Here is a 24,171-nt window from a genome sequence, read left to right as displayed (position 1 = left end):
TGGCCCGCCCCGCCCGCCGCGAGAGCCAACCGGGGCCTTTCTTGCTTTTTTCCTTTTGGGTCCCGCTTTTGATTTTATATGAGAGGCCGCCGTCCGCTCGAAGGCGCAGCTCAGGGCGAGAGAGCCGCTTCTGGGGCGCGCAGGGGGTCCCAGCGCCGCCTGGTCCGCGTGGGATCTTTGCTGGCCTGAAAGGGGCTTTTGCAGCCCCCGAACCCGCGGAGAGGAGCGGAGCGGAGGGCCCGGCAGAGGCTGCGAGGGAGGCGCAAGGTCCGCGCGTGGAATGGGGGGCGGGGGGCGCGCAGAAGGCGCTGCTTCTGTTGCCCAAGATCGCAAAGGAGCTTCAGACAGGAATTACTTCCTTCCAACGCTCCCCCACCGGCTCATCCAGGAGCCCCCCAGGAGAAAACAACACAGGCTGCCTGGGCAAGTCACTTGTACAAGAACAGAGGGCAACCCCACCCCAGACCTGATGGTGTTCCCTAGTTGGGTCATGAAACCTCTGCAAGAAAACAACCCAGTTCACAGAGCACCAAGGACCCCACAGTCTTCCTCCTCCCCCCTGTAAACCCCACTGCCTTCTGACACCGATGATACAGGGGAAGAGCCAAGTCAGAGGGCCTCAGGGACCCACATGTCAGTTTCTGGTCTGATGGGACTCTGCTCCTGGTGGCTCATGCCTGCCTTTCGGGGGGTCCCTTGCCATGCCGTGGGGCTGCCCCTGAAAACCTCCCAGAGGCTTTGGCTGGCCCAGAATGCAGCCAGCAGGGCAAGGGATGGGCATGGCTCATGGTGCCACCAGCTGCCCTGCCTCCCGAGAGGCCTCCAGGCGGGACGGAGGATGCTGGTTACTCCTATCGCCCTGGATGGCCCAGGACGGGGGTCCTGGACCCACAAGCTCCCCCCAGGAGGGTCTTTCCAGACTCCTTCCATCACCTGGGGGACTTGGGACTGGCCTCTCCTGTGGGGGCTCCTGCTTGAGCAGGGGGTCAGACTAGAAGACCTCCAAGGTCCCTTCCCGCTCTATTCGGATTGATACTCAACTCCTTTCTGTGGAGGGATTCTCCCCCTCCCATCTGCTCTCTGCCGGCTGCCCTGAGGGGGATGCCTTGTTCTCGGGTGGGACTTTTCGGTGGCTGCACGGCTGGGTGTTATGCCAGACGGTCTGCCTGAGCTGGTCTGGAGACGCTGCCACGGAATAAGAGGGAATGAATGAAGAGAAATCTTTTATTGGCCAAGGGTGGTTGGACACACAAGGAATGTGTCTTGGTGCAAATGCTCTCAGTGCGCATAAAAGGAAAGATACACCCGTCAAGAGTCCAGAATCATCAGGTGCAACATTTAATGATAGTCAGAGGGTACAATAAGCCATCAAATCATACGAGGAAACAGTCCATATAAATCGTAAGGATACAAGCGACAAAGTTACAGTCATACAGTGATGAGAAGATTAACAATAATAGTAGTGCAAACTTTGTAAATAGCTGGACAGTGTTGAGGGAATGAATAGAATAGAATAGAATAGAATAGAATAGAATAGAATAGAATAGAATAGAATAGAATAGAAAAGAATAGGAAAGGAAAGGAAAGGAAAGGAGGAGAGGAGAGGAGAGGAGAGGAGAGAGAAGAGAATTCTTTATTGGCCAAGTGTGTTTATTGGACACACAAGGAAATTGTCTTGGTGCAAATGCTCTCAGTGCGCATAAAAGGAAAGACACACCTGTCAAGAGTCCAGAATCATACGGTGCAACACTTAATGAGAGTCAGAGGGTACAATAAGCCATCCAATCATACCAGGAAACAGTCCTTAGAGATCGTAAGGATACAAGCGACAGTTAGTCGAACATAACAGAAAGTTAGTGGAGGGGTTAGGATGGCGGTTGTGGGCAGGGCAGCCGGAGGGAGTGGGAAGGGGCTCTGCCAGCAGCCCGTCGCCTCCTGAAGGTGAGGAGCCGCTTTCAGGGCTGCTCAAACGCAACTGGGGTGCAGCCCCCCTCGCGGGGTCCTGGCTGGGTTTGGGGGGGTCGCCCCGGGTAGCGGCGGGAGAAAGCGTCCCAAAGAAACCGTAGGGGCGCTGCCGGAGGGGACCTGCAGGTGGCGCTATCGCTTCCGGACTGCGCCGCGCTCTAGGAGAAACGGCAGGGCGGGCACCTCTTTCCCGCCTTCCACGCCGGGCTCGAAGAGGCTTCCAGGTCGGTCCTGCGCACGCGCGAGTCCGGAGGGCGGTCCCCGTCAGCCGCCATGTTTATTCGGGGCAAGTGCCCGGCTGTTTGGGTGGGTGGGAAGCGGCCGGGCCCTCGTCCAAAAGGGCGGCGACGGCGTCACGCGGGGCGGGGCCACGGCGCTGGCGGGAAAACGGCTGGCGGGCGATCGGCGGCTGAGGCGGCGGCGGAGCTCCTCGTCCGGACCGGCACCATGCACGTCGTCAAGCGAGGTGGGAGGCAGCCCCGGTCCCCACTCGCGGACGCTCCCCCCACTTCATCCGGCGGTCCCGGGCATGGTGGGGGGGCGGCTGCCTCCCTCCCTCGCTGGTTGGAGGGCGATGGGCTTTGTAGTCCCCGAGCGGGACCCTTGGGTTGGGGGTCCCGTCCTCCCCACCCCAGACTTCGGGGGTAGCGAGCGCCCCATTGGTTCTGTTAAGGCGGGGGATCCTGCGGGGTGGGGTGGGTGGGGTCTTAAAACGGGCTTTGGGGAGGAGCCCCCGCGCCTGGCAAGATCTGGGGGGTCTTTCTTCTCCCCCTTCCTTCCCCAAAGTCAGGCCTGCACCCTGCACTCCCCCGCACAGCCCCACTGGCGCCCCCGGCCTTAAACCCCCGAATCGAGGGGGCCGCCTCTCTCTCGTGCAGACCCCCCCAGGACGAGGCTTGGCCAGAGGGCCCGGGTCCTCCAGGTGGGGGGGCAGGGCTTGAGGGGGCATCACGGGGGTCTCCCGAATGGGGGCAGCCTGTTCCCAAAGTCCAAGGAAGGGAGGAGGAGGAGGGTCCCCTTCCTCTGCCTGGGAGCCCCCCAGCCCCGCGAATGCAGCCCCCAGGAGCCCCCGGAAGCGGGGAGGCTCGACCAGGCGGACTTGCAGGGCTGAGCGGGGTGGGGGTGGGGGGGGGTTTCTCATGGCCCGTCCTGAGAGATCCTGTAACTCCTGGGGGGGGGGAGCTTGTCCCCAAAGAGTGCGGGGGGGCAGGGTGTGGCTCCCCCTGTTCTGCCTGCAGGCGCCCCCCAGCTCCCCTCCCCAGCCCTTCGGAGCGAGGGACCATGGGGCAGAATGGGGTCCCCCCCAGGCAGGGCTGCTCTTCTGCCTCAACCCTCCTTTCGTTGGGCTGGTCCTCCTCCAAACGCAACGCCTGTCTGTCGCTTCCCTCCCTGCCAGATGGCCGCCACGAGCGGGTTATGTTCGACAAGATCACCTCCCGGATCCAGAAGCTCTGCTACGGCCTCAACTTGGATTTTGTGGATCCCGTGAGTTTCTTTCTTTCCGGCTTCCCCGCCTGAGAAGCTCCTCTTTGGGTTCTGCCCTGGCGGGGAAGAGGCTGCTGCGAGGCCTGGCGGGAAAGCGAGGGGAGCCCCGAATCTCTTGGCCCCGAGATGGGCGGCGTAGAAACGGAACGAAATAAACGGAACCCCAACAATGGTTTCCTGTCCTGGATTTACGCCAGATAAAACACTGGTATTAACACTGCTGAGATGAGGGGGTTAGTTTGCTTCCAGAGTCTGTCTGTCTTTCTTATTTAGATGGACATCTGCTCTTAGGGATGGCTTGGATCAGCTGGGGGGGGGGAGGAAGGGCACCTTTACAGGTGGGAAACCATCCCCTCCACGGAGGATCCCGCATTAGCTCACGGCCTTAATCGATACTCAGCCTCTTATTTATTTGACAAATTTGTATGGCTGCCCAACTCAGACACAGTGACTGGGAGACTCACAACATTAAAATTCCGCAGCATAAAAATCCCTATTTGATAGATAGGTGGATGGATAGGCAGGCAGGCAGGCAAATAGAGGAATAGAAATAGGTGGATAGAGAAAGATAGAAAAATAGATGATGGAGATAGGGATAGGTAGGTAGGTAGGTGAAGTTTGATCATGTGATCGGGGGGATGCGGCAATGGTAAGTTCGAGGGCTGATTGTAAGTCGTCTTTTTTTAGTGCATTTATAACTTGGAACGGTTGTTGACTAAATAGTTGTGAGCCGAGGATCACTGCACTATGTTTCAGGGTGGCTACAGGAGGAGGATTTAGTAGGCTGTAAAAAGGCTACACGCTAGGAAACCCGTTTGCCCCGAATAAGAGCTCTCTTGTTTTGGCCAGGCTCAAATCACCATGAAGGTGATCCAGGGACTGTACAGTGGGGTGACCACGGTCGAGCTGGACACGCTGGCGGCGGAGACGGCAGCCACTCTCACGACCAAGTACCCCGACTACGCCATCCTGGCCGCGCGCATCGCGGTCTCCAACCTGCACAAAGAAACGAAGAAAGTCTTTAGTGGTGAGTGTTTGCAGGGAGGGGTGGAGACCCCAGGTGATTGCTGCAGTTTAATGACGATCACGTGACCATGGTTGCAAGCGTGGAAACAGTCACAAGTCACTTTTTTCACTACTGTGAAAAATGAACTAAATGAACTGTTGTAAGTCGAGGAGTAGCTATACTATAAGAAGCTAAAAGTATAAGCATGCAATCAAATAACTGGGGCAAAGATTAATAGGTCATTTAAGACGGGTCTCCAACCTTGGCCACTTTAAGCCTGGAGGACTTTAACTCCCGGGATTGCAAAGCTGGCTGGAGAAGTCTGGGAGTTGAAGTCCTCCAGGCTTAAAGCGGCCAAGGGTGGAGACCCCCGATTTAAGGTGTTCTTAAGAGACCCTAAGAGGTGTGTGTGCTGCAATGGGGCAGTTTCTGCCCACCTGCCAAAACGCAAGGGACCAGCTGGGCTTTTCTAGCCTGCCCGGTGCCACCACTGAGAGGGCGAAAAGCCATTCTAGCTCCTTGATCTGATTTCCAATGTTTGCCAAGCAACCAGTCGTAACTCGAGTGTGTTGAGGAAGAAGTGAATAAATCTGAACAGAGAAGGAGGAAAAGGGGTCTGCTGCATCTGGGCCGCCATCTCGGTGTGCCTCCCTCCTGCCGTGGCTCATTGTGGCCGTGCCGTGACCCGTTGTGCCTTTGTTGCTTTCCAGATGTGATGGAAGACCTCTACCAATACGTGAACCCACACAACCGCAAACATTCTCCCATGATCTCCAAAGAAACCCTGGACATTGTGCAGGCCAACAAGGACGTATGTGCTGATTGAACGGACCTTCTTTTGGGCAGGGAGAGATGAAGGGGTGTGTGTGTGTCCCTGGGGCTCTCTGAGCTGGGAGGCTTTCGGGCAGACGTTTCATGACCCAACTAGGTAACGGCATCATTGCCAGAAGAGGAGGGGTGCGTGCTCTGTGTTACATCCATGGTCTTGCCTTGTCCGTGTGGGTGGGTGGGGGTGTTCTTGGGAGCTCCTTGATTAGGATGTTGAGAGAGCAACCCCCTCCTCCCTTCTGGCACGGATGCTGTTCCCTGGTTGGGTCGTGGAAACATCCGCAGGAAAGTAGCCAAGCTCAGAGAGCACCAAGGGCCCCACAACCAAGTCCTTCTGCTTCTGCTTCTGTGCAGAAACAGGTTCTGGCCAGGTGTGTGTGTGTGGGGGGGGAGATGGGACAGGCTCTCTTGCCCTTTGGGGCCGGTCATGCTGGCATTTCCCCTGTGATGAGCGCAGAAGAGTGTTGCTCTTCCGGCAAGGCCTTGTGCCCGGTCCTGGCCCTGGAGAGGCCCTGGGTTCCTTAAGGCGAGGGGTCTCCGTTGGCAGACGCTCCGGTCAGACCCTTCAAGAGCAGCGACACAGCCTGGAAGCCAGGAGGCCTCCTTCTCCCACTTAGAGAGGAGGAAAAGCGGTTTGCCACTCGGAAGTCAGAGTAGATTCCCCACACGGGGCTATTTGAATTTCGGCCTATTTATGAACAAGAGTGCTGCCTATTTGAGCTCCAGCGGGCTGAGGGCCGGTCTCAGCGTCGAATCTGACGATCCTGTTTCCCCCCACAGCGACTGAATTCTGCAATAATCTATGATCGGGATTTCTCCTACAATTACTTTGGCTTTAAGGTAAGGTGGGAGTTTTGTCTGTTTATTTAGTGGTATCCTGTCTTCTGTTACGTTTACAAATAACTGAAGCGTTGTGCATTGTAAACACACACAATTCTCCTTCCTCCTCCACGTTTCACCCCCCCCAAACAACTATGCTGTGATGTGGGCTGGGCTGAGAGAGAGGGACTGGCCTGAATTCACCCATCTGGCTTTCAGGTGGGCCTCAGACTCCCGCTCTCCCGCTTTCTAGCCTAGCGGGGGGGTGGTTGGAAGAATCACGGAGTTGTAGAGGGGAACTTGAAGACCATCTAGTCCAACTCCATGTAATATGCAGGAAAACTACTTAAACCCTCCCTAACCAGTGATTTATCTAGCCTCTTCTTCAAAACTCACAATCTCTCTAGAGAGATGCTTCTTTTCTCCCAAAAGTTTCCATCAGAAAACTTTTCCTTGTGTTTAAAGCCTTCCTTCCTTCCTTCCTTCCTTCCTTCCTTCCTTCCTTCCTTCCTTCCTTCCTTCCTTCCTTCCTTCCTTCCTTCCTTCCTTCCTTCCTTCCTTCCTTCCTTCCTTCCTTCCTTCCTTCCTTCCTTCCTTCCTATCTTTCCTTCCTTCCTTCCTTCCTTCCTTCCTCCCTTCCTTCCTTCCTTCCTTCCTTCCCCTCCCTCCCTCCTCCCTCCTCCTCTCATTTTCCTTCCTCCTCCCTCCTCTTTCCTTCCTTCCTCCTTCCTTTTCTTCTTTCTCCTTCCTTCCTTTTTCTTCTTTCCACAGCCAGAGGGGGCAGATCATTCTTGACAGGATAAGTATAGAAGAATGGAGGTTGATGGTCCCAGTTACTTACTGGTCCCCATTGTTGGTCTACCAGCCAACAGGGCAGTTCACATAACCATGTATGCAACCATCCATCCTTGCTAGAAAATTGATTGAATTGATTGTAAATGTTTTAACAGCGGCTAGAATTGTATTTGCTAAGAATTGGAAAAATGAAAAAAATACCCATGCAGGAGGAAGTTATTAAGAAAATCATGGACTGTGCCGAGATGAGTAAATTGACATTTGAAATTAGAGAACAAGAAGACAAACAATTTTATATGATATGGGATTTGTTTCATCAATGGTTAGATAAAAAGACATGGTAAAGAAATAGATTAGTAAGCCTTCCAATAAAAGTTAATAGATTGATATAGAATACGATATAAAATATGTAACCATTGGATGAACGTATAAGGTTAAATCATAATGAAAATTAGAATATCTCGTATAAAATGATGGAAAAATAGTTTAGTCAAATGATTGTTTAATAATTGATATTGCATAAGCACAAGCTAGATTGATAAGGTGAGAATTTATATAACTTGTGCGTAATGGTAAAAAAAGGATAGCACAAAAGATTGTAACCAACTGATACGTTGTATGTATATAATTGAAAGAGGGTTTTATGTTTTTATGTTTTGTTTGTTGTAAAAAATAAAAAAACTTTGTTTAAAAACAAACAAACAAACAGGGATTTATAAGCCTAGTTTTACTTCTGGGGTGGGTTTTCTTTGGGGGGGAGGCAGTTGAGGAAGGGCAGCCGGGAAGGTCTGTCCCAGGCCAAGGAAGAGCAGGGGGCTGCCGGAGCTTTGAAGCCGCCTCCTGAGAGGCTCTGCCGGGTGCAGGCCACCCGGGGGTGGGGGTGGGTGGACGGAGGAGGTGGGGCAGTTCTGGCAAGCATATTTGGGGGCTGGCAATAGATTTAAAGTAGGTTGTTGGTGATAAATGTTCATATTGTTTCGTTGTCCCTTGGTGACCCTGATTTTTTAAAAAAACCTTTCAGACCCTGGAGCGCTCCTACCTTCTGAAGATCAATTCCAAAGGTTTGTGCTACGGGCTCAGTTCTTTGTACGATGGTCCTTAACCTTTTTTTTTTTTTTGAACTTTTGAGGAAACCTGGCAGAGGACTCAGGAATTGGGCAGCGCCTTTTGGGACCGCCAAGCGAGAACTGGTTGAACTCTGATTCCTCAAAAGGTTTCTGGCCATTTCAGAAGCTCGGTGGCCTTTCCATGCCCCAATTCCAGCTACCGGCCTGTTTGAGTGGGTCTCCCGTGGGACCCCCCTCGTAGCTCGCCAGGTTCTCCCCGGTTGAGGTCCTGCACGAGTTGGCCGCTCGGGGCCGCTTTCCTAGAACGGCAATTCATGGAACTTCCTGCCTTTTCGTAACACCTGAAAAAGGTGCTGGGCCAGCCCAGCTCTCCTCCCACCTGGGTGGATATGCCTCCCTCCTGCAGGTAGTTCTTGACTTACGGCCACAGCTGGGGCCAGAATTTCTGTGGCTAAGTGAGGCATTGTTAAGGGAGACACAGCCAATTTCACAACTTTGGCCAGGGTTGTTGGAATCCCCGCAGTTGTTAAGTGAGGCACATGGTCGTTAAGTGGATCTGGCTTCCCCCGTTGACTTTGCCTGTTAGAGGCTGGTTGGGATGGTCACTCACGGCGACCGCCTGACCCCTGGGGCCCTGCGGCCACGGTCAATCCAGGTGGGGGCCCGAGCTTGCAAATTTCAATCATGCAACTTGTGGGGATGCTACAACGGTCATAAGGGGGAGGACCAGTCGTAAGTCACTTTTTTCAGTGCTGTTGTGACTTTGAACAGTCAGTGAACAAATTGGGGTAAATCAAGGGCTACAAATATTGGTAATACCAGGTTTTAGACTTATTTAAGAGAATAACAGTTGGAAGGGACCTTGTAGGTCATGTAGTCCAACCCCCCCCGCCCCCAAGCAAGAGACCCGACAGTCCAGTTTCTTCTTGAAAGTCTCAAGTGATGGTGCTCCCACAACTTCCGAGGGCAACTTCTCTTCCATCGGTTGATGGTTCTGTCAGGAAATTCCTCTTCCTTATTTCCAGGTTGAATCTCTCCTTGGTCAGTTTCCATCCCTTGTTTCTTCTCTGGCCTTCAGGGGCTTTGGAGAATAGCTTGACCCCCCACCCTCCTCTCTGGGGCAGCCCCTCCCTCAACTATTGGAAGGCTGCTCTTCTGCCTCCCCTGGCCCTTCCCTCCCCTAGACCAGCCAGGCCCAGTTCCTGTGCTTGAGCCTCCCTCCAGGCAGGGGCCACTTAAGGACCCTCCCCACGCAGGCCGAGAGGAACCTTTGGTCCTTATTTCCTGGTCAGGCCTCTTCTGAGGAGGAAGCTCCCCCTCTTCTTCTGGGGCTCCCCTGGGGCCCTGTGACTCTTGCCTGCCCCAGAGGCTCTCCTGACCCCTCCACTCGCTCTTCTCGCCTGGCTTTTGTGGATAGAGGGGTGGGAGTTGTCCCCCCGGGAGCAGTTCTGCCATCTTCTCTGGCCTCCAAAGGCCCCCAAATCAGGTGAAATGCAGCCAGTCCTCCACTTACGACCATAATGGGCCTTGCCCATTCGGGTTGACAGTCGCGACAGTTGTGAAGCGGGTCAACACGAGACCAACCCGATTTCATGATCTTTTTGTGTGCAGTGGTGGTTGGACGAACCCCAGGGGTCATTAAGCAAACGCCACAGTCGCTAAGTGAACCCATGGTTCTCTACGGGGTGCCCAAGTCCAGATGTAAGCGCTGGTTTGCAGCAAAAACACAGGACTGCAGGGTGTGTGTGTGTGTGTGTGTCCCCAAACTTTGAACCTGGGTCATAAGCCAAGGACTAAGTGTAAGCGTGGAGACAGGTCTCTCTGGCCCGATAGGTGAGGCCTACCTGTCGCAGCCTTGCCCTGGGCTCCTCCTCAGGAACGTCTCTCTGCCCCCACTGAAAGCTGCCCCCTTCTCTGCCCCCCCCCTGCAGTGGCCGAGCGTCCCCAGCATATGCTGATGAGGGTCTCGGTGGGGATCCACAAGAACGACATCGAGGCGGCCATTGAGACCTACAACCTCCTGTCCGAGAAGTGGTTCACCCACGCCTCCCCCACCCTCTTCAACGCCGGCACCAACCGCCCTCAGCTCTCCAGGTAAGTGACGGGGGGCTGGCTGAGCAAGAGCTGCCGGCACCAAACAGCCCGGAAGGCCGAAGAAAATGGGGGCTTAGAGCCCCCGCCTGCTCTTCATCGGGGGTGTGTGTGTGTGTGTGCGCAGCTCATGTGGCCACAGCCAGAATTGGGCATCCTGGTTCCATTGCAGCGTCTTGAGGGCGGCAGCAAAGATAGATGGGAGGACCTTTTTTCTTTCCCAGTGATTGGGCCTCGGGTCCTCCTGCTGCAGTAGGCTGTGATCTGCCGCTTCGCAGTGCTTTCTAGCCCCCTCCAAGCGGTTGGCAGAGTCAGCCTATTGGCCCCGCAGCCTGGGTCCTCGTTTTACCCACTTAGGGAGGACAGAAGGCTGAGCTGACCTTGAGCCAGTTGGGATTGACCTCCTGGCTGTGGGCAGAGTCAGCCTGCAATGCTGCAGTCCAACCCCTGCGCCGCCAGGGCTCTTGTCATCTGCAATCCCTTCTTGGAAAGGGCAAGATAACTGGGAGTTGTGGCCTGGGGAGAGTTATCCAAGTTAGCTTGATGAGGAAAGACCCTGATTTTTCAGAAACAGGCGTAGCCCTTCGTTTGGCCAGCTGGGATTAGATTGACAAGGGATTTGTCTCCGGTACAGAAGTCCTCACTGTACTTGAAAACAACAGAATCTAATAGTGGTGGTGGTGGTGATGGTGGTGATAATAATAATTATAATTAATAATAATAATAATAATAATAATAATAATAATAATAATAATAATAATAATAATAATAAAAATAATTAATAATAATAATGATAAGATGTACAGCCAATAAAGGATGGAAGCCGAGATAATAGTAAGAGAGATAAAACATCCTGCCCTAGGGGTTAACGTACGTAAAGATCAGACCAAACCCTTCGCCCTCGCTCTCTCTTATCTGCTGGGAGAGTCAGGGGCTCCGCAGAGGGAGGGCACGAGGGAAGGTGCTGCCCCTGTGCCTGGTTGTCTGGCCACGCAGGCGGACAGACTCTGCCAGGGCTGCCTAAGCAGCTAGATTGGGGCTGGGGAGCGCAGCCCTCGTGCAGGGACACCTATCCAGAGCCTGGAAACCTGCCTTTTCCTTCCCCCCCCCAGCTGCTTCCTCCTGTGCATGAAGGACGACAGCATCGAGGGCATCTACGACACGCTGAAGCACTGCGCGCTCATCTCCAAGTCTGCGGGTGGCATCGGGGTGGCCGTGAGCTGCATCCGCTCCACCGGCAGCTACATTGCTGGGGTGGGTGCGTCCGCCGGCCGTGGGCAGATTCTGGGGCTGGGGAAGGCCGCTGACCCCCCGGAGCAGAGCAGGCGGATCCCGCTCACTCTCTCCGGTCTCTTGGATTTTTTTCAGACCAACGGCAACTCCAACGGGCTGGTCCCCATGTTGAGGGTCTACAACAACACGGCTCGCTACGTGGACCAGGGGGGAAATAAGGTAGGCGGCCTTCTCCCGAGGGCTGGGAATGATGGTCCCAGGGTCTCCTTCTCAAGCAGGGCAGCTTTTCAGGCGTGTGGACTCCAAACTCCCAGAATGGCTGGCTGAGGAGTCCTGGGAGGGGAAGTCCACGCGTCTTTAGATTGTTGCTGAGGTTGGAGAGCCCCTCTTGGTAGAGCGGAGTGGAGTGGAGTGGAGTAGAATAGGAATAGGATAGGATAGAATGGAATAAGAGAGAATAGGATAGGATAGGATAGAATAGAATAGAATAGAATAGAATAGAATAGGAGAGAATAGAATAGAATAGAATAGGAGAGAATAGAATAATAGAATAAGAATAGAATAAGAATAGGATAGAATAGAATAGAACAGGAGAGAATAGAATAGAATAGAATAAGAATAGAATAGGAAAGAATAGAATAGAATAGGAGAGAATAGAATAGAATAGGAGAGAATAGAATAATAGAATAAGAATAGAATAAGAATAGGATAGAATAGAATAGAATAGAATAGGAGAGAATAGGACAGAATAGAATAGAATAGGAGAGAATAGAATAGAATAGGAGAGAATAGAATAGAATAGAATAGGAGAGAATAGAATAGAATAGGAGAGAATAGAATAATAGAATAAGAATAGAATAAGAATAGAATAAGAATAGAATAGAATAGGAGAGAATAGAATACAATAGAATAGAATACAATAGAATAGAATAGGAGAGAATAGAATAGAATACAATAGAACAGAACGGAACGGAATAGGGGAGAATTCTTGATTGGCCAGGGGTGATTGGACACTCGAGCCGTGTGTCTCCGGTGCAGAAGCTCTCAGTGTGCCTAAAAGGAAAGATCCATTTGCTCAGGGTGCCTAAAGGGAGGGCTTGTCTCTGGCCGGGGGTGACGTGGAGAGAGGAGAGCAGCCAGGAGGAGGAGGAGGGGGGCTGGAGGCTAAAACCTAGGAAGAAGCAGCTGCAGGAACTGGGCCTGGCCAGCCTAGAGGAAAGGAGGGCCGGGTGGCGTGAGAGCAGCCTTCCAGTCCTCGAGGGGCTCCCCAGAGAAGAAGCGGGGAGGCCGGTTTATCTCCGGAGCCCCTGAAGGGGGTGGGTGGGAGGGAAGCAACCTGGCGCTAAGGAGGAGCTTCCGGACCGTCGGAAGGAGGAGCCCGGGGAAGAGCCTCCTGCAGGAGTTGCGTGCCAGGGCTCCAAGAAGAGGCTGGGCGGCAGCCACGTGTGTCTCCTGCCCGGGCTAGAAGGCCTCCGAGGCTGGCGGGCCTGAGGGTTTGGGCAGAGGGGAGGGCCTTCCGGTTGCTTCTCTTGACCTGGCCTCCCCCCTTCCCCCAGAGACCCGGGGCCTTCGCCATCTACCTGGAGCCCTGGCACTTCGACATCTTTGCGTTCCTCGACTTGAAGAAGAACACCGGGAAGGAGGAGCAGAGAGCCCGGGACCTTTTCTACGCCCTCTGGATCCCGGACCTCTTCATGAAGCGGGTGGAGAACAACCAGGTGACAGACAGCAGGGGTGGCAGCTGAGGCCCCTGACCCCGGGCAGGGTCAGCTGAGGGGGGGCTGTTCTTGGGGGCCTGGGAGGGGCCGGCCTTATTCCCCCGGGCTGATCTCTGCCTTGAGTGAACGCCCGTTTAAGGCTTCGGTCGACGCCTGAAGGTTACACCTGCGGAAGGAAAGCGTATAGGCAGTCCTCGACTTATGACCGCCCGAAGTTCTGCAGCCCCCGCCCCAAAGTACCCATAATCCGGTTCGGGTGGCTCCTCCCTCGGGGTCACCCGGCAGGGCCCTGCGGCCACCACCATTCCTGTTACGCCCTTCCAGCAGAAACATCCCATAGCAAACAAAGGGCTCTCTTTACGGCCTTGGGGTTCGCCTGGTGACCATGGTGTTAAAAAAGGTGGTGGAACCGGGTGCGTGGCAGCCCCGCCCGGGGCATGAAGGCCACCTGGGTGACTTTGGGCTAGGCGTTCAGTCTCGGCCCACCCAGGACAAGGAGCCGCGGGGGGAGGCTGGCCAGAGGGAGAGCCAGCCTGGGAACGGGGAGAACAGTCCGATGGGGGTCCTTCCCCCTCTGCCTTCCTCGAGGGAGCCCCTTCCTCCTGGGTGGGGGTCTCCAGCCCACTGGGGCTGAGCCTTCCCCCTCCCTCCGCAGGACTGGTCCCTGATGTGTCCCAACGAATGTCCTGGCCTGGACGAGGTCTGGGGAGAAGAGTTTGAGCGGCTCTATGAAAGGTAGGGAGGGGAGAGGCTGGGCCAGGAGGTGCCAAAGGGGGAGCCAGCAGGGTTTCTGCGGTGGGGGGTCCACAGGCCGCTCAGCCTGGGCAGCCGGAGGGGGTCTCCTGAGGAAGCCACGACGGGGTTGGGTGGTGAAACCAAACGTTGTTGAACAATGTGTGTCAAATCCTCTGCGCTGGGAGGCGGTTTAGTCATCCAAGAAACGCGGCCAGGAAAGGCTGAACCGTTACTTGACCCAAAGTGGGGAGGAGGATTCTGTGTGGAAGACGAGGCGGTGGGGGCCGAAGACGTTCTGGGGGCGTCCGTAAAGCTTCCCCCGTCCTTCGGGGCCTCCCAGGGGCCCCATCCAGCAGGCTAGGAGGGGGCTCAGAGGGGCCGCCGGCGAGGAGCTCTTGGGGCTGAGGGTTTGCAGTGGGAGGTGGGTGGGAGGCGGCTAAGGGAGGCCCGGCCGGGGGCTCGGGTGGGTGGGAGGTGGGGGCCCTTCTGACTGGAGATGGGTGGGGCCATGGGGGCCAGGGGAGGGGCTGGGCGTCTGGGCCAACTCGTCTCCCCCGGCATGGGTCCTCAGCACGCCCTTCCTGGACAGCCCCCACCCCACCCCGTTTCACTGGGGGGACAGGTGGTGTGGTTGGGCTGAGGCCGGGCTGCGAGTGAGGAGCCCCTGGGGGCCCTGCGCTTGTCCCCCCCCAGCTACGAGAAGCAGGGCCGGGTGCGCAGAGTGGTGAAGTCCCATCAGCTCTGGTACGCCATCATTGAGTCCCAGACGGAGACGGGGACGCCCTACATGCTCTACAAGGACTCCTGCAACCGGAAGAGCAACCAGCAGAACTTGGGCACCATCAAGTGCAGCAACCTCTGCACCGAGATTGTGGAGTACACCAGCAAGGATGAGGTGGGCTCCCCCCGCTCCTCCTCCTCCTCCTCCTCCTCCTCCTCCTCCTCCTCCCCTCCTCCCGTGCTCTCCCCTTTCCCCCTGCCCTGCTCTCCCCTCGCTTTTCTTTTCCCTGTCCTTCCCCCTCCCCTTTCTCCCCCCCTCTCCCTTTCAGCCAAGCCCAGGAGGGTGTCCAGGTGCCCAGAAAGGGGTGTCGGGACCTGCCTGCCACAAACCTCCCTTTTTTCATTGACTGGCCAAAAGCCTGAGTGGGGGGAAGCCTTCCGTGGAGAAGCAGGAGGGGAGTCAAGGCTGGTCTGGTCCTCCCTCCTCACAGTGTCCCCTGAGGAGCCGGGCTTTGGACAACGTGGTTTGGGAGGCGTTTAAGGGACCCCCCCCCATGAAGGGACATGGGACCCCCTGCCTGGGCCAAGGCTGGGAATCCGGCGCTGGGAGGCCCAAGGGCCAGGCTTTCGTTGGGCTGGGGGGTCTCCAGGGGAGGGAGAGGAGGAGGGGGCTGCCCGCGTGGCCTCCCCTCCCGTGAGAGCATCTCTCCGCTTGCACCGTCCAGGTGGCCGTCTGCAACTTGGCCTCCATAGCCCTGAACATGTACGTGACGCAGGAGCCCAGCTACGACTTCCAGAGGCTGGCCGAGGTCACCCAGGTCATCGTCCGGAACCTGAACAAGATCATCGACATCAACCACTACCCGGTGCCGGAGGTACGTGGGAGGCCTCCCCCCGGGGCTGGGTCGCCAGTCGTGACAGTCACTAAGCGAGGCGCCCACGGTCTAGGTGCCGGGAAACCAGCCGCCAGTCAGGCGGGGAGATCATTTCCTGCCGATTTATTCTATCGGGAGCCTTTATGGAGCCCACCCGCTTTTCCTGGGCGGCTCCCAGTCGGGGCGTTAAGAAAAGAGATTATTGAATCGTTTTCAAAGTGTGAAGTGGTGAGAAGCCGGGGGGGGGCAGGGGGGGGCAGTGCAGGGAGCCCCAGGGGTCCAGGAGGCGGCTGGTTTTTCTCTGAAGACGTTTGGCTTCTCCTCCAAGAGTCCTCCCCTCCCCACCATCCAGTCCGAGCTGAAGAAGCTCCTTGGGTGAGAAGCAAAACGTCTTCAAAGAAAACCTGGACGGTCCAGTTGCCTCTTGCAAACTCCCCCCACACACACACCCACCTTTGGGGCAACCGTCACCTGGGCGGTTGAGAACCTCCCGGTAACCTGCCCCCGATCCCCTCCCAGCGCTTGGGGAAAGCCGGTCTCCAAGGCCCGCCAGACATCAGCGGGCAGAGTGGGCTGTGGGGATGCCACGGAGAAGGCCGCCAGAGGGCAACGTTTAGGGAAGGGGCCAGGAGGGGGCCCGGCCCGGTGACCCTCCGCACGAGCCCTTCCGGGGCCCCCTGAGGCCGGCTGAGCCCTCCTTCCCTCTCCCCTCCTCCCTCCCCAGGCCGAGACCTCCAACAAGCGCCACCGCCCCATTGGCATTGGGGTGCAGGGCCTGGCCGACGCCTTCATCCTCATGAGGTTCCCCTTCGAGAGCCCCGAGGCCCAGCGGCTCAACCAGCAGATCTTCGAGACCATCTACTACTGGGCCCTGGAGGCCAGCTGCCAGCTGGCCAGGGAGGACGGGCCCTACGAGACCTACCAGGGCAGCCCGGTCAGCAGAGGAGTAAGTGGGGGAGGGGGCCTTTGGACTGGGGGGCGGGGGTCTGCCTGAGGTTGGAGGGGGCAGCCTAAGGCCGATGGGCCTCTTCGCCCTGGAGTCCCACTGGAAAAAGAGGCCCTTGGTCTCCCTGACCTTTGGAGGCGGAATCCGGACTTCTGGGTCGTCTCTGTCCAGGGCGGCTCCTTGGGGCTCTCTGAGCTCGGCTGGCTCCTTGCAGGCGTTTCGTGACCTGCCTGCCAGGGAATCTCCTCAGGGCTGGCAGCAGCACCGAGGATGTTACCTAGCTGGGACACGAAATGCCTGCAAGGAGACAGCTGAGTGCAGGAGGGTGGGTGGGTTACCTTTGCTTTTCAAGCCCAGAGAATCTCTGCAGTGTCCGGTTAGACAGGCAGAGCCCCCCCGACCCCTTAGCTCCCCCGGGCAAGGGAATTTGGGGAGGAGGGACCCTGCCTTGGCAGGCCCTGCTCAGTGGGGGGTGAGGAGCTGGCCAGTTCCGGAATGAAGGGGGCTGCCTTCCCTCCCTCCCTCCTTCCCTCTCGCAGATCCTCCAGTACGACATGTGGGGCGTGACCCCCACAGGCCTTTGGGACTGGAGCGCCCTGAAGGCAAAAATTGCGCAGTGAGTAGTGCAAGGCCCGCGTGCCCCCCTCCCCACGCCCTCCGGCTGCAGAGGGTGGGGGCCCAGCCCAGCCGGGGAGGGTGCCCTTGGTGCCTGCTGGGCCCCTGCCAGCCCCCCGTTTCTCCTGCCCGTCTCTTCCAGGTATGGGGTCAGGAACAGCCTCCTGGTGGCCCCGATGCCCACGGCCTCCACGGCTCAGATTCTGGGGAACAACGAGTCCGTGGAGCCCTACACCAGCAACATCTACACCCGCCGGGTTCTCTCGGGAGTTCCAGGTAAGGGCCGCCCGAGAGCCTTGGGGGAGGGAGGGGGGGAGGACCCCCGGGACCAGGGCTGTGGGGAGGAAGAGGAGGAAGGACGTGGCCATCACCTCGCTGGGGCTGGGAGGCTCCGGGCTGCTGCGTGCAGAATGCGGCCAGTCCTCGAATTGCGACCACAGGTGGGCCAGGATTTCTAAGGGTGGCTAAGCAACTGGGGGCATTAAGTGGGCCGCATCTGATTTTCCAACCTTTTTGACACGGTGCTTAAGTAAATCATTGCAGTTGTTCAGTGAATCGTGTCATTAAGCAAATCCAGCTCCCCCGACCTCTTGTGGGAAGCCGGCTGGGGAGGCCACAGAAGAGGGCGATCACCTGGCCCCCCGGGGGACGCTGCAGCTGCAGCTGTCAAATGCACGGGGGGGCTGATCCTCTGTGCCTGGTTCCCTTTTTTCCAAGGCTGTTGAAATTTCCAGTGGTCACTAAAAGAACGGTCGTAAGTCGAGGACTGCCTGCAGGAAACAAACTGCCTGCCTCCCCCAGAGGAGGGCCGGGGTGGGCGTGGGCCACTGGGGGGCGAAAGGGAGTGGCTGGTGCCTAAGGCGACTGCTGGGGTTTTGGGGTTGCAGATAGTGAACCCCCACTTGCTGAAGGACCTGACCGAGAGGGGCCTGTGGAACGAGGAGATGAAGAACCAGATCATCGCCTTCAGCGGCTCCATCCAGGTATGTCCGGCCGGCGGTCCCGGGTCCCCTGCGCTGGCCAGAGGCCCCATCCAGTTTCCTGCTCTGCCACCCCAGAGGCCACGTGTGGGGCACCACTGAGCTCTCTCTCTCTCTCTCTCTCTCTCTCACACACACACACACACACACACCGGTTGCGTCCTGGAAATGGTACACAATTGTCCGAGGAAGCCGTCCGCTTACCCCTCAAGCCTCGCCTGGCGCTCTTTCCTTGTGGAATTGCCTTTCCCTTACCCGGGGACGGGGTGTGGGTTGCGCAACGCAGGGCTGTGGTGCAGTAGGCAGAAAGGCAGCATTTTCCCCATCGGGTCGGGGAAGTAAGGCTGCCCCCTCTGCTTTTCCAAGCGCCGCCTGGATGGCCGGGAAGCTTTGAAAGAAGCCGAAAAGGGGCAGGAGACGGTAGCCGAAGGCCATTTAGATGAGCCGGCAATGGGCGGTCTTGGTGGTCGGCTTCCACTTGGAAGGAGGCAGGAGGGGAGCCACGCAGGAGGCCCAGATCTGCTCTCCTCTGTTCTCCTTCCTCTCGGGGAAGAACTCGGCCTCACCGCCCCTTGAAGGGATGCGCAGCCTGCACACGCCCAGCAGTTGCCGGGGGCATTTTCCACCAGCGGTTGGGGAGGGTGGAACCTGTCCCTGGGTCTGGTTCTTCTGGCATGCAGCCGCCCCATAGCGCTGCCCAGAGGGGAGGAGCTGAACGGATCCTGCCCAGGGCGTGGGGGCCTTGCGGGTATTTTCTCAGCCCCCCACCCCCACCCCGCCTCGTGCAGCGTGCAGATCCTCCGTGGGAGGCTGGCTGCTTGCAGCGATAGGGTGAAACCGTCCGGAGCCCCTTAGCTGAGACAGGCGGTGCAGAACTTTAATCAGCCAAACCAGCTTTCCTGGCTTCCCTGCTGGGTTGCCCAGGCTAAAGGGGCCCCTGGCGCCAGGCTTTCTGTCCGCGGCTGCCTGCCGAGAGGCCGCTGGGGCTCCCGGCGCTTTCTCTGCTGCTGCTCCGAGCGGAGCTTTCCGGCCGCTCCCAGCCGCCTGGGAGGAGGCCCGTCCTGCAGCTCTCCTGCCTTCCAGAATATCCCGGAGATCCCCGAGGACCTGAAGCAGCTCTACAAGACGGTGTGGGAGATCTCCCAGAAGACCATCCTGAAGATGGCGGCTGACCGGGGCGCCTTCATCGACCAGAGCCAGTCTCTCAACATCCACATTGCGGAGCCCAACTACGGCAAGCTGAGCAGTATGCACTTCTACGGCTGGAAAGAGGTGAGCGCGGGGGAGCGGGAGCCTCCCAGGGCAGCTCCAGGAGCCGGCTGGGGGGGCCCGTGAAGCCAATTGCACCCCCGAACAGGCACCCCCGCCAGCTGTAAAGCAGAACCCTGACGATGTTCCCCAGTGGGGTCATGAAACGTCTGCAAGGAAGCAGCCCAGCTGAGAGAGCACCGTCTCCTGGCGATTGGCCCAAGGTCACCCTGTTGGCTTTCATGCCTAAGGCAGGACTAGAACTCACCGTCTCCTGGCGATGAGTCCCAAGTCTCCCAGCTGGCTTTGGTGCCTAAGGCGGGACTAGAACTCGCGCCCCCTGCTTTCTAGCCTGGATGCCGTGGCTCTTTGGGCTGATGTGCTTGCCTCCCGCAGGGCCTGAAGACGGGGATGTACTACCTGCGGACCAAGCCGGCGGCCAACCCCATCCAGTTCACCCTCAACAAGGAGAAGCTGAAGGAGAAGGCCTCCCGGGAGGAGGAGGAGAAGGAGAGGAACACGGCGGCCATGGTCTGCTCCCTGGAGAACCGGGACGAGTGCCTGATGTGCGGCTCTTAAGGAGCCCCTGGGCCTCCCCCCTCTCCTCCCCCAGCTAGGTCAGGTAGCTCTAGGTCCCTGTCCGGGGCAGCCAGGCCGGGGTGCTGGGCCTGCAGGAAACTGGGTAGCCACCCGGCCCTTGCCTTCCCTTGGAAGCGGCCAAGCCAGGACTGGGAGGGTAGTAGGTCAAGCGCTGGGGGGGAGGAGGGAAGCAGACAAAAACGGGTCCGGCGGCTGCAGCCAGAACCTGTAAGTGCCTTTGGGTAGCTGTGCGAGGGGCTGCTCCTTATTCAGCCCCCTCCCTCTCAGGAGGCAGGTTCAGCCGTGCCGAGCCTGAGCCGCTTTGATGATTCCCCCCCTCCTGCCTGATCCCCTTCTGAGGGTCTGCTGCCCCTTCTAGCCCCCCCGGTCCCATGTCTCCCTGGGTCCCTCTTTGGGGAAGGAGTTCTTGGAACAATTTCTCCCTCCTCTCGAATCCTTGGAAAACTTTGCTCCGTTAAGATCCCGACTGCACTCGGTGGCCAGGCTGGGCTGCTTGGACTGAACCCCGGAGGAGGTTCCTCGACTTCACTGTGTAGTTTTCTAACAAAATCCGTGGCTTCCGTTGTGACTATTTATTGTATTCGGCTAGTCTGCCTGAAGACCTGAACCCTTGAGGCTTGTCTAAGACATCAATAAAGACTGAGTGGGGGTGATTGGAGGGGCGTCCTTCGAGACCTTTGCGCACCTTCCCTGGCCGGTCACTTTGAGTTCACTCTTGGGGGAAGGAACGGCCTCCCCATGTTTGAGAAGAGAAGTGGGGGGCGGGGGGGGGGGTCACCCTGTTCCCCAAGATAGGCAGGACAAGAAGCCACCGACGGAAGCTTAAGAAGGACAGAAACAAGGAGGGATTTCCGGACGGGGCTTGTCTCTAGAAGCCGTGGGGGCTCCATCCCTGGAGCTTTTAAGGAGAGACTGGACAGCCATTGGTCTGGGATGGTAGCCGTGCCCAGCCGTGGCCATTTTAAGACTCGGGGACTTCGTGCTGGCTGGGCAATTCTGGGAGCTGAAGTCCACAAGTCTTAAAGTTCCCAAGGTTGAACACCCTTGGAGTAAGGTCTCCAACTTGGGCAGGGGGTTGGACTAGAAGACCTCCAAGGTCCCTTCCACTTCTGTAACGGGTGCACAGGATTCAGTGACGCTTAAAAAGTCCAATCGTGAGTTTGCTTTCAACTGTTTAGGAGTCGAGGGGTTCAGATAGTCCATATGACAAGCAAGTGGTCAGTAACCACAGACGGTGGAAGGTTCCCCTCTGAAGGCAAAGAACGGGGGGTCCCTTGGACCGGCCAAGGACCTGCCCTCTCCCACACCCATGGGATCCTGTTGGTCGGATCTGGGAGGGAAAGTACCAGAAAGAATATTCCTGAGCAGGGAGACTGAAAACAAAAAGCAAGACGTTGCGAAGGAAAAGAGAGAAAAGGGCACCTGTTTGACCCATGCACGGATGAGGTTACCTAGTTTGGTAATGAAATGTCTGCAAGAAAACCACCGAGCTCAGAGAGCACTGAGGAGCTCACAGTTCTCTTCTATTCCGTTTCATCTTAATAGAAATACTTGGAGATATTTTTGGAAATATTTTAGAAACGGGTGAAAATCCACCGTCCCTGTTGCGAAGGGTCAGGGATTGTTTGTCACCACACTAAAGAAAAGCCACTTTTACGCAGTTTTGGGAAACTCACCCAGATTTGCGAAGCCCAGAGAGTTTGTTTTTTTGGGAAAGAGTTTTAGGAGGCTGGCTTTGATCTCTTTGGTTCTCATACCGTAGATCAAAGGGTGGACAGTCCAGGGGAAGAGCCGTTATCATTTCATCAAACTTTTAAAAAAAAGTTTCAGCGAAAATTGCATGTTACCAAATAGTTTCTTCCCAGATATCAGCCACTCTTGCTTGTCTGTAATCTGACACATTATTGCTCTGTGTAATTTAAACAGGAAGTGAAGAATACCGAGGCAAAGTGAAGAAATAAATAAACTGAAGATATTTTCTGAACATTTTGATCCAAGATTAACAAAATAAATTTAAACCCCAAATATTTTGCAAATTAATAAACTGCAAAAACTGTATGAGAGTCCAATATTAATATAAATAAAATGAAAACACTTTCATCATCCAAAAACACGCTGTTTCCTTATAGAAAGGTTAAAGTTATTCAAAACAACAACATAAATCAAAAGAAAAAAGAACAGTCAGAGTCCAGCAGGGGTTAAAATAAATAAGCATTCAACCTACTGGTCAGCTTTTAAAAATAAAAAGCAGAGTAAAAAGATTCAAAAAGTGACAATAAATCCTAGGCGTGCTTTAGATTGAAAGTGAACTGCCAAAAGAAAAGTGGATGATCGGCGGCTTTCCAAGCACTCTCACAGGAGGGGTGGGGGCTGCCCTTCCCAGATGGATCCACGGCCTTCGGAAAGTTGTCTCCGGTCATTCCTAAGTGCTCCCATTTAAATCCAGGGGGCGGCCCTGCCAGAGAGCCAGCTTTGGCAGCAAAAGCAGCTGACCATCAGCAAGAGAGAAAAAGGAAAACCGCTTGCTGTTCTACAGCCGTCTTGGGGAGGAGTCCCAAAGAAAAACCAGTTTTACCTGATTTTGGGTAACTCAACAAACGTTCGAGGAAAGATAGAAAATATACCCTCTTGCTGGCATTGCCCCACCTAAGATCAGAGAGAAGTAGCAGCAGCAGCAGCAGCTGAGAGAATTAAGCCAGAGGACGACCCTTGACATCCCCTCAATGGACATTTTCCCCAAGCATGCCAACTCAGATCCTGAAACAGCTTTATGGCGAGAACCAACAGTCTTGAGGGCACCCAAGAATTAAAAGATGGAGAAAGGAGACCATCAAGCCAGGAATAACTAATTAAAGGAAGATCTGTCTGAAGGATCTGGCGTCCCTTATACTACTTGGAGGACCTAAATAGGTTGAGAGTTGGAGTGGCTAACTATAAAACCAATGTGCACAAGTGGAGCCCCCTAGCAGAGAACAACAAGGTGTGTGAATGTGGAGACACACAAAGCCCGGCTCATCTACTGTTTTGTTGGCTACTACCAGAAACTTGTACCAATAATGACATATTTTTGGCCAAAGACAAAGCCAATAAATTGGCTTCCAGGAGGAGGAGGAGGAGGAGAAAGATCAGAAGGTTTATTTTTTTGGAAAGAGTTTTAGGAGGCTGGCTTTGATCTCTTTGGTTCTCATACCGTAGATCAAAGGGTGGACAGTCCAGGGGAAGAGCAGGTAGGTTGCACTGATGATGTTGTGAACATCTTGGGAGGCCGATTTGGCGAGTCGGAAGACGATGGACGAAGAGAGGCGAGAGGAGTAGCTGATGACAATCACGATCCAGTGGGTGCCACAAGTGTGGAAGACTTTGTGACGGACGTTGCCAGAGCTGATCTTCAGAGCCGTGTGGACAATCCGGCTGTAAGAAGCCAAGAGGAGGCTGAAGTCAAGAATGAATTCAAAGAACCTTAAAGACATACCTACCCTCTTGTTCACGGAGATGTCGCTGCAGGACAACCTCATGACGGCCATGTGTTCGCAGGCAAAATGGCTGATGACGTTTGACCGGCAGAACCTCACCCGGGAGGCCAAGGCCACCACCAGTCCAACCGTGCCAAGACTTCTCAGCAAGGAGAGCAGCATCAGGAAGCTCAGGAGCTTGATGGTCATGAGTTCTGCGTAGCGCAGTGGGTGGCAGATGGCCAGGAACCGGTCCAGAGCCATCATCAGGAGAACGTTGCAGTCCAGGAGGATGGTGAAGTAAAGGAAGAACATCTGCACCAGGCATTCGGTCAGGGAGATGTGGCTGGCGGGCAGCACCAGGCTGAAGAGCATTCTGGGAAGGATGGCAAAAGTCCCGAAGAGGTTGACCGTCAGGAGCAAGGCGATGAGCAGGCACATGGGGGAGTGGAGGCTCTTCTCCGTCTTCACCGTGTAAATGACGAGGGAGTTGGTGGTCACAATCAGGAGGAACAGGCAGAAGAAAGGGAGGGCGAGGAAGGGCCGGAGCTCCTGGAGACCTGGGAACGGGACCAGGGTGAATTCCACGTAGGACACGTTGGCTGTGCTGTTCTGCATCTCTGCTCCCCTGGCTGGCAGGTTGATGGACCTCAGTGTCTTGGCTCTGAAAAGGAACAGTTGCCTTTGGGTCAATCCCAAGTTGGGGAAACCCTCGCAGAAGAAGCAGCTGAGATGATCCCTTAGTCATTGTCCTCTCCACACACCCAACTCCCTTCTAGTTCTCATCATCTTCCCCAAGTGGATCATGAAACATCTGCATGAAAACCACTAAGCTCAGAGAGCAGTAAGGACCCTAATAAGGCTTCGATTAGTATTTCAAGATTGAATATTTCTTGGAAAAAATCTCTTTGATTGTGAGGGCTGACTGCAACTTTCCCTAAATGCTGCTCTCTGGATTCCTGTCCTGAACAGAAATTTGGACTTGGCCTGAAT

General features: G+C 55.9%; 2 protein-coding genes across 2 annotated transcripts; one reads left to right on the top strand and one right to left on the bottom strand.

Moving 5' to 3' along the window:
- The first annotated feature begins 2,282 nt into the window (after positions 1–2,282).
- RRM1 (ribonucleotide reductase catalytic subunit M1) lies at positions 2,283–20,379 on the top strand. The gene is made up of 19 exons (XM_087965887.1): positions 2,283–2,431; positions 3,362–3,450; positions 4,300–4,477; positions 5,167–5,267; positions 6,065–6,124; positions 7,920–7,959; positions 9,897–10,059; positions 11,169–11,310; positions 11,425–11,508; positions 12,846–13,007; positions 13,663–13,742; positions 14,436–14,637; positions 15,188–15,337; positions 16,062–16,283; positions 16,823–16,899; positions 17,041–17,167; positions 17,759–17,881; positions 18,962–19,150; positions 19,523–20,379. The coding sequence occupies exons 1-19, from the start codon at positions 2,413–2,415 to the stop codon at positions 19,703–19,705; spliced, it is 2,391 nt and encodes a 796-aa protein (XP_087822013.1). The 5' UTR covers positions 2,283–2,412; the 3' UTR covers positions 19,706–20,379.
- A 2,479-nt stretch (positions 20,380–22,858) lies between these two features.
- LOC113427611 (olfactory receptor 52K1-like) lies at positions 22,859–23,905 on the bottom strand. Its single transcript, XM_026690123.2, has one exon. It carries the CDS (start codon positions 23,794–23,796, stop codon positions 22,861–22,863), a length of 936 nt encoding a protein of 311 aa, XP_026545908.2. The 5' UTR covers positions 23,797–23,905; the 3' UTR covers positions 22,859–22,860.
- Between the last annotated feature and the right edge of the window lie 266 nt (positions 23,906–24,171).

This window comes from Notechis scutatus, chromosome 5, assembly GCF_049901735.1.
Source record: "Notechis scutatus isolate UNSWTSFEM ecotype Mainland chromosome 5, rNotScu1.2, whole genome shotgun sequence".
In the NCBI taxonomy this organism is placed as follows: Eukaryota; Metazoa; Chordata; class Lepidosauria; order Squamata; family Elapidae; genus Notechis; species Notechis scutatus.
The sequence above is the reverse complement of the archived record's forward strand: the minus strand, read 5'-3'. Positions and strand labels throughout refer to the sequence as shown.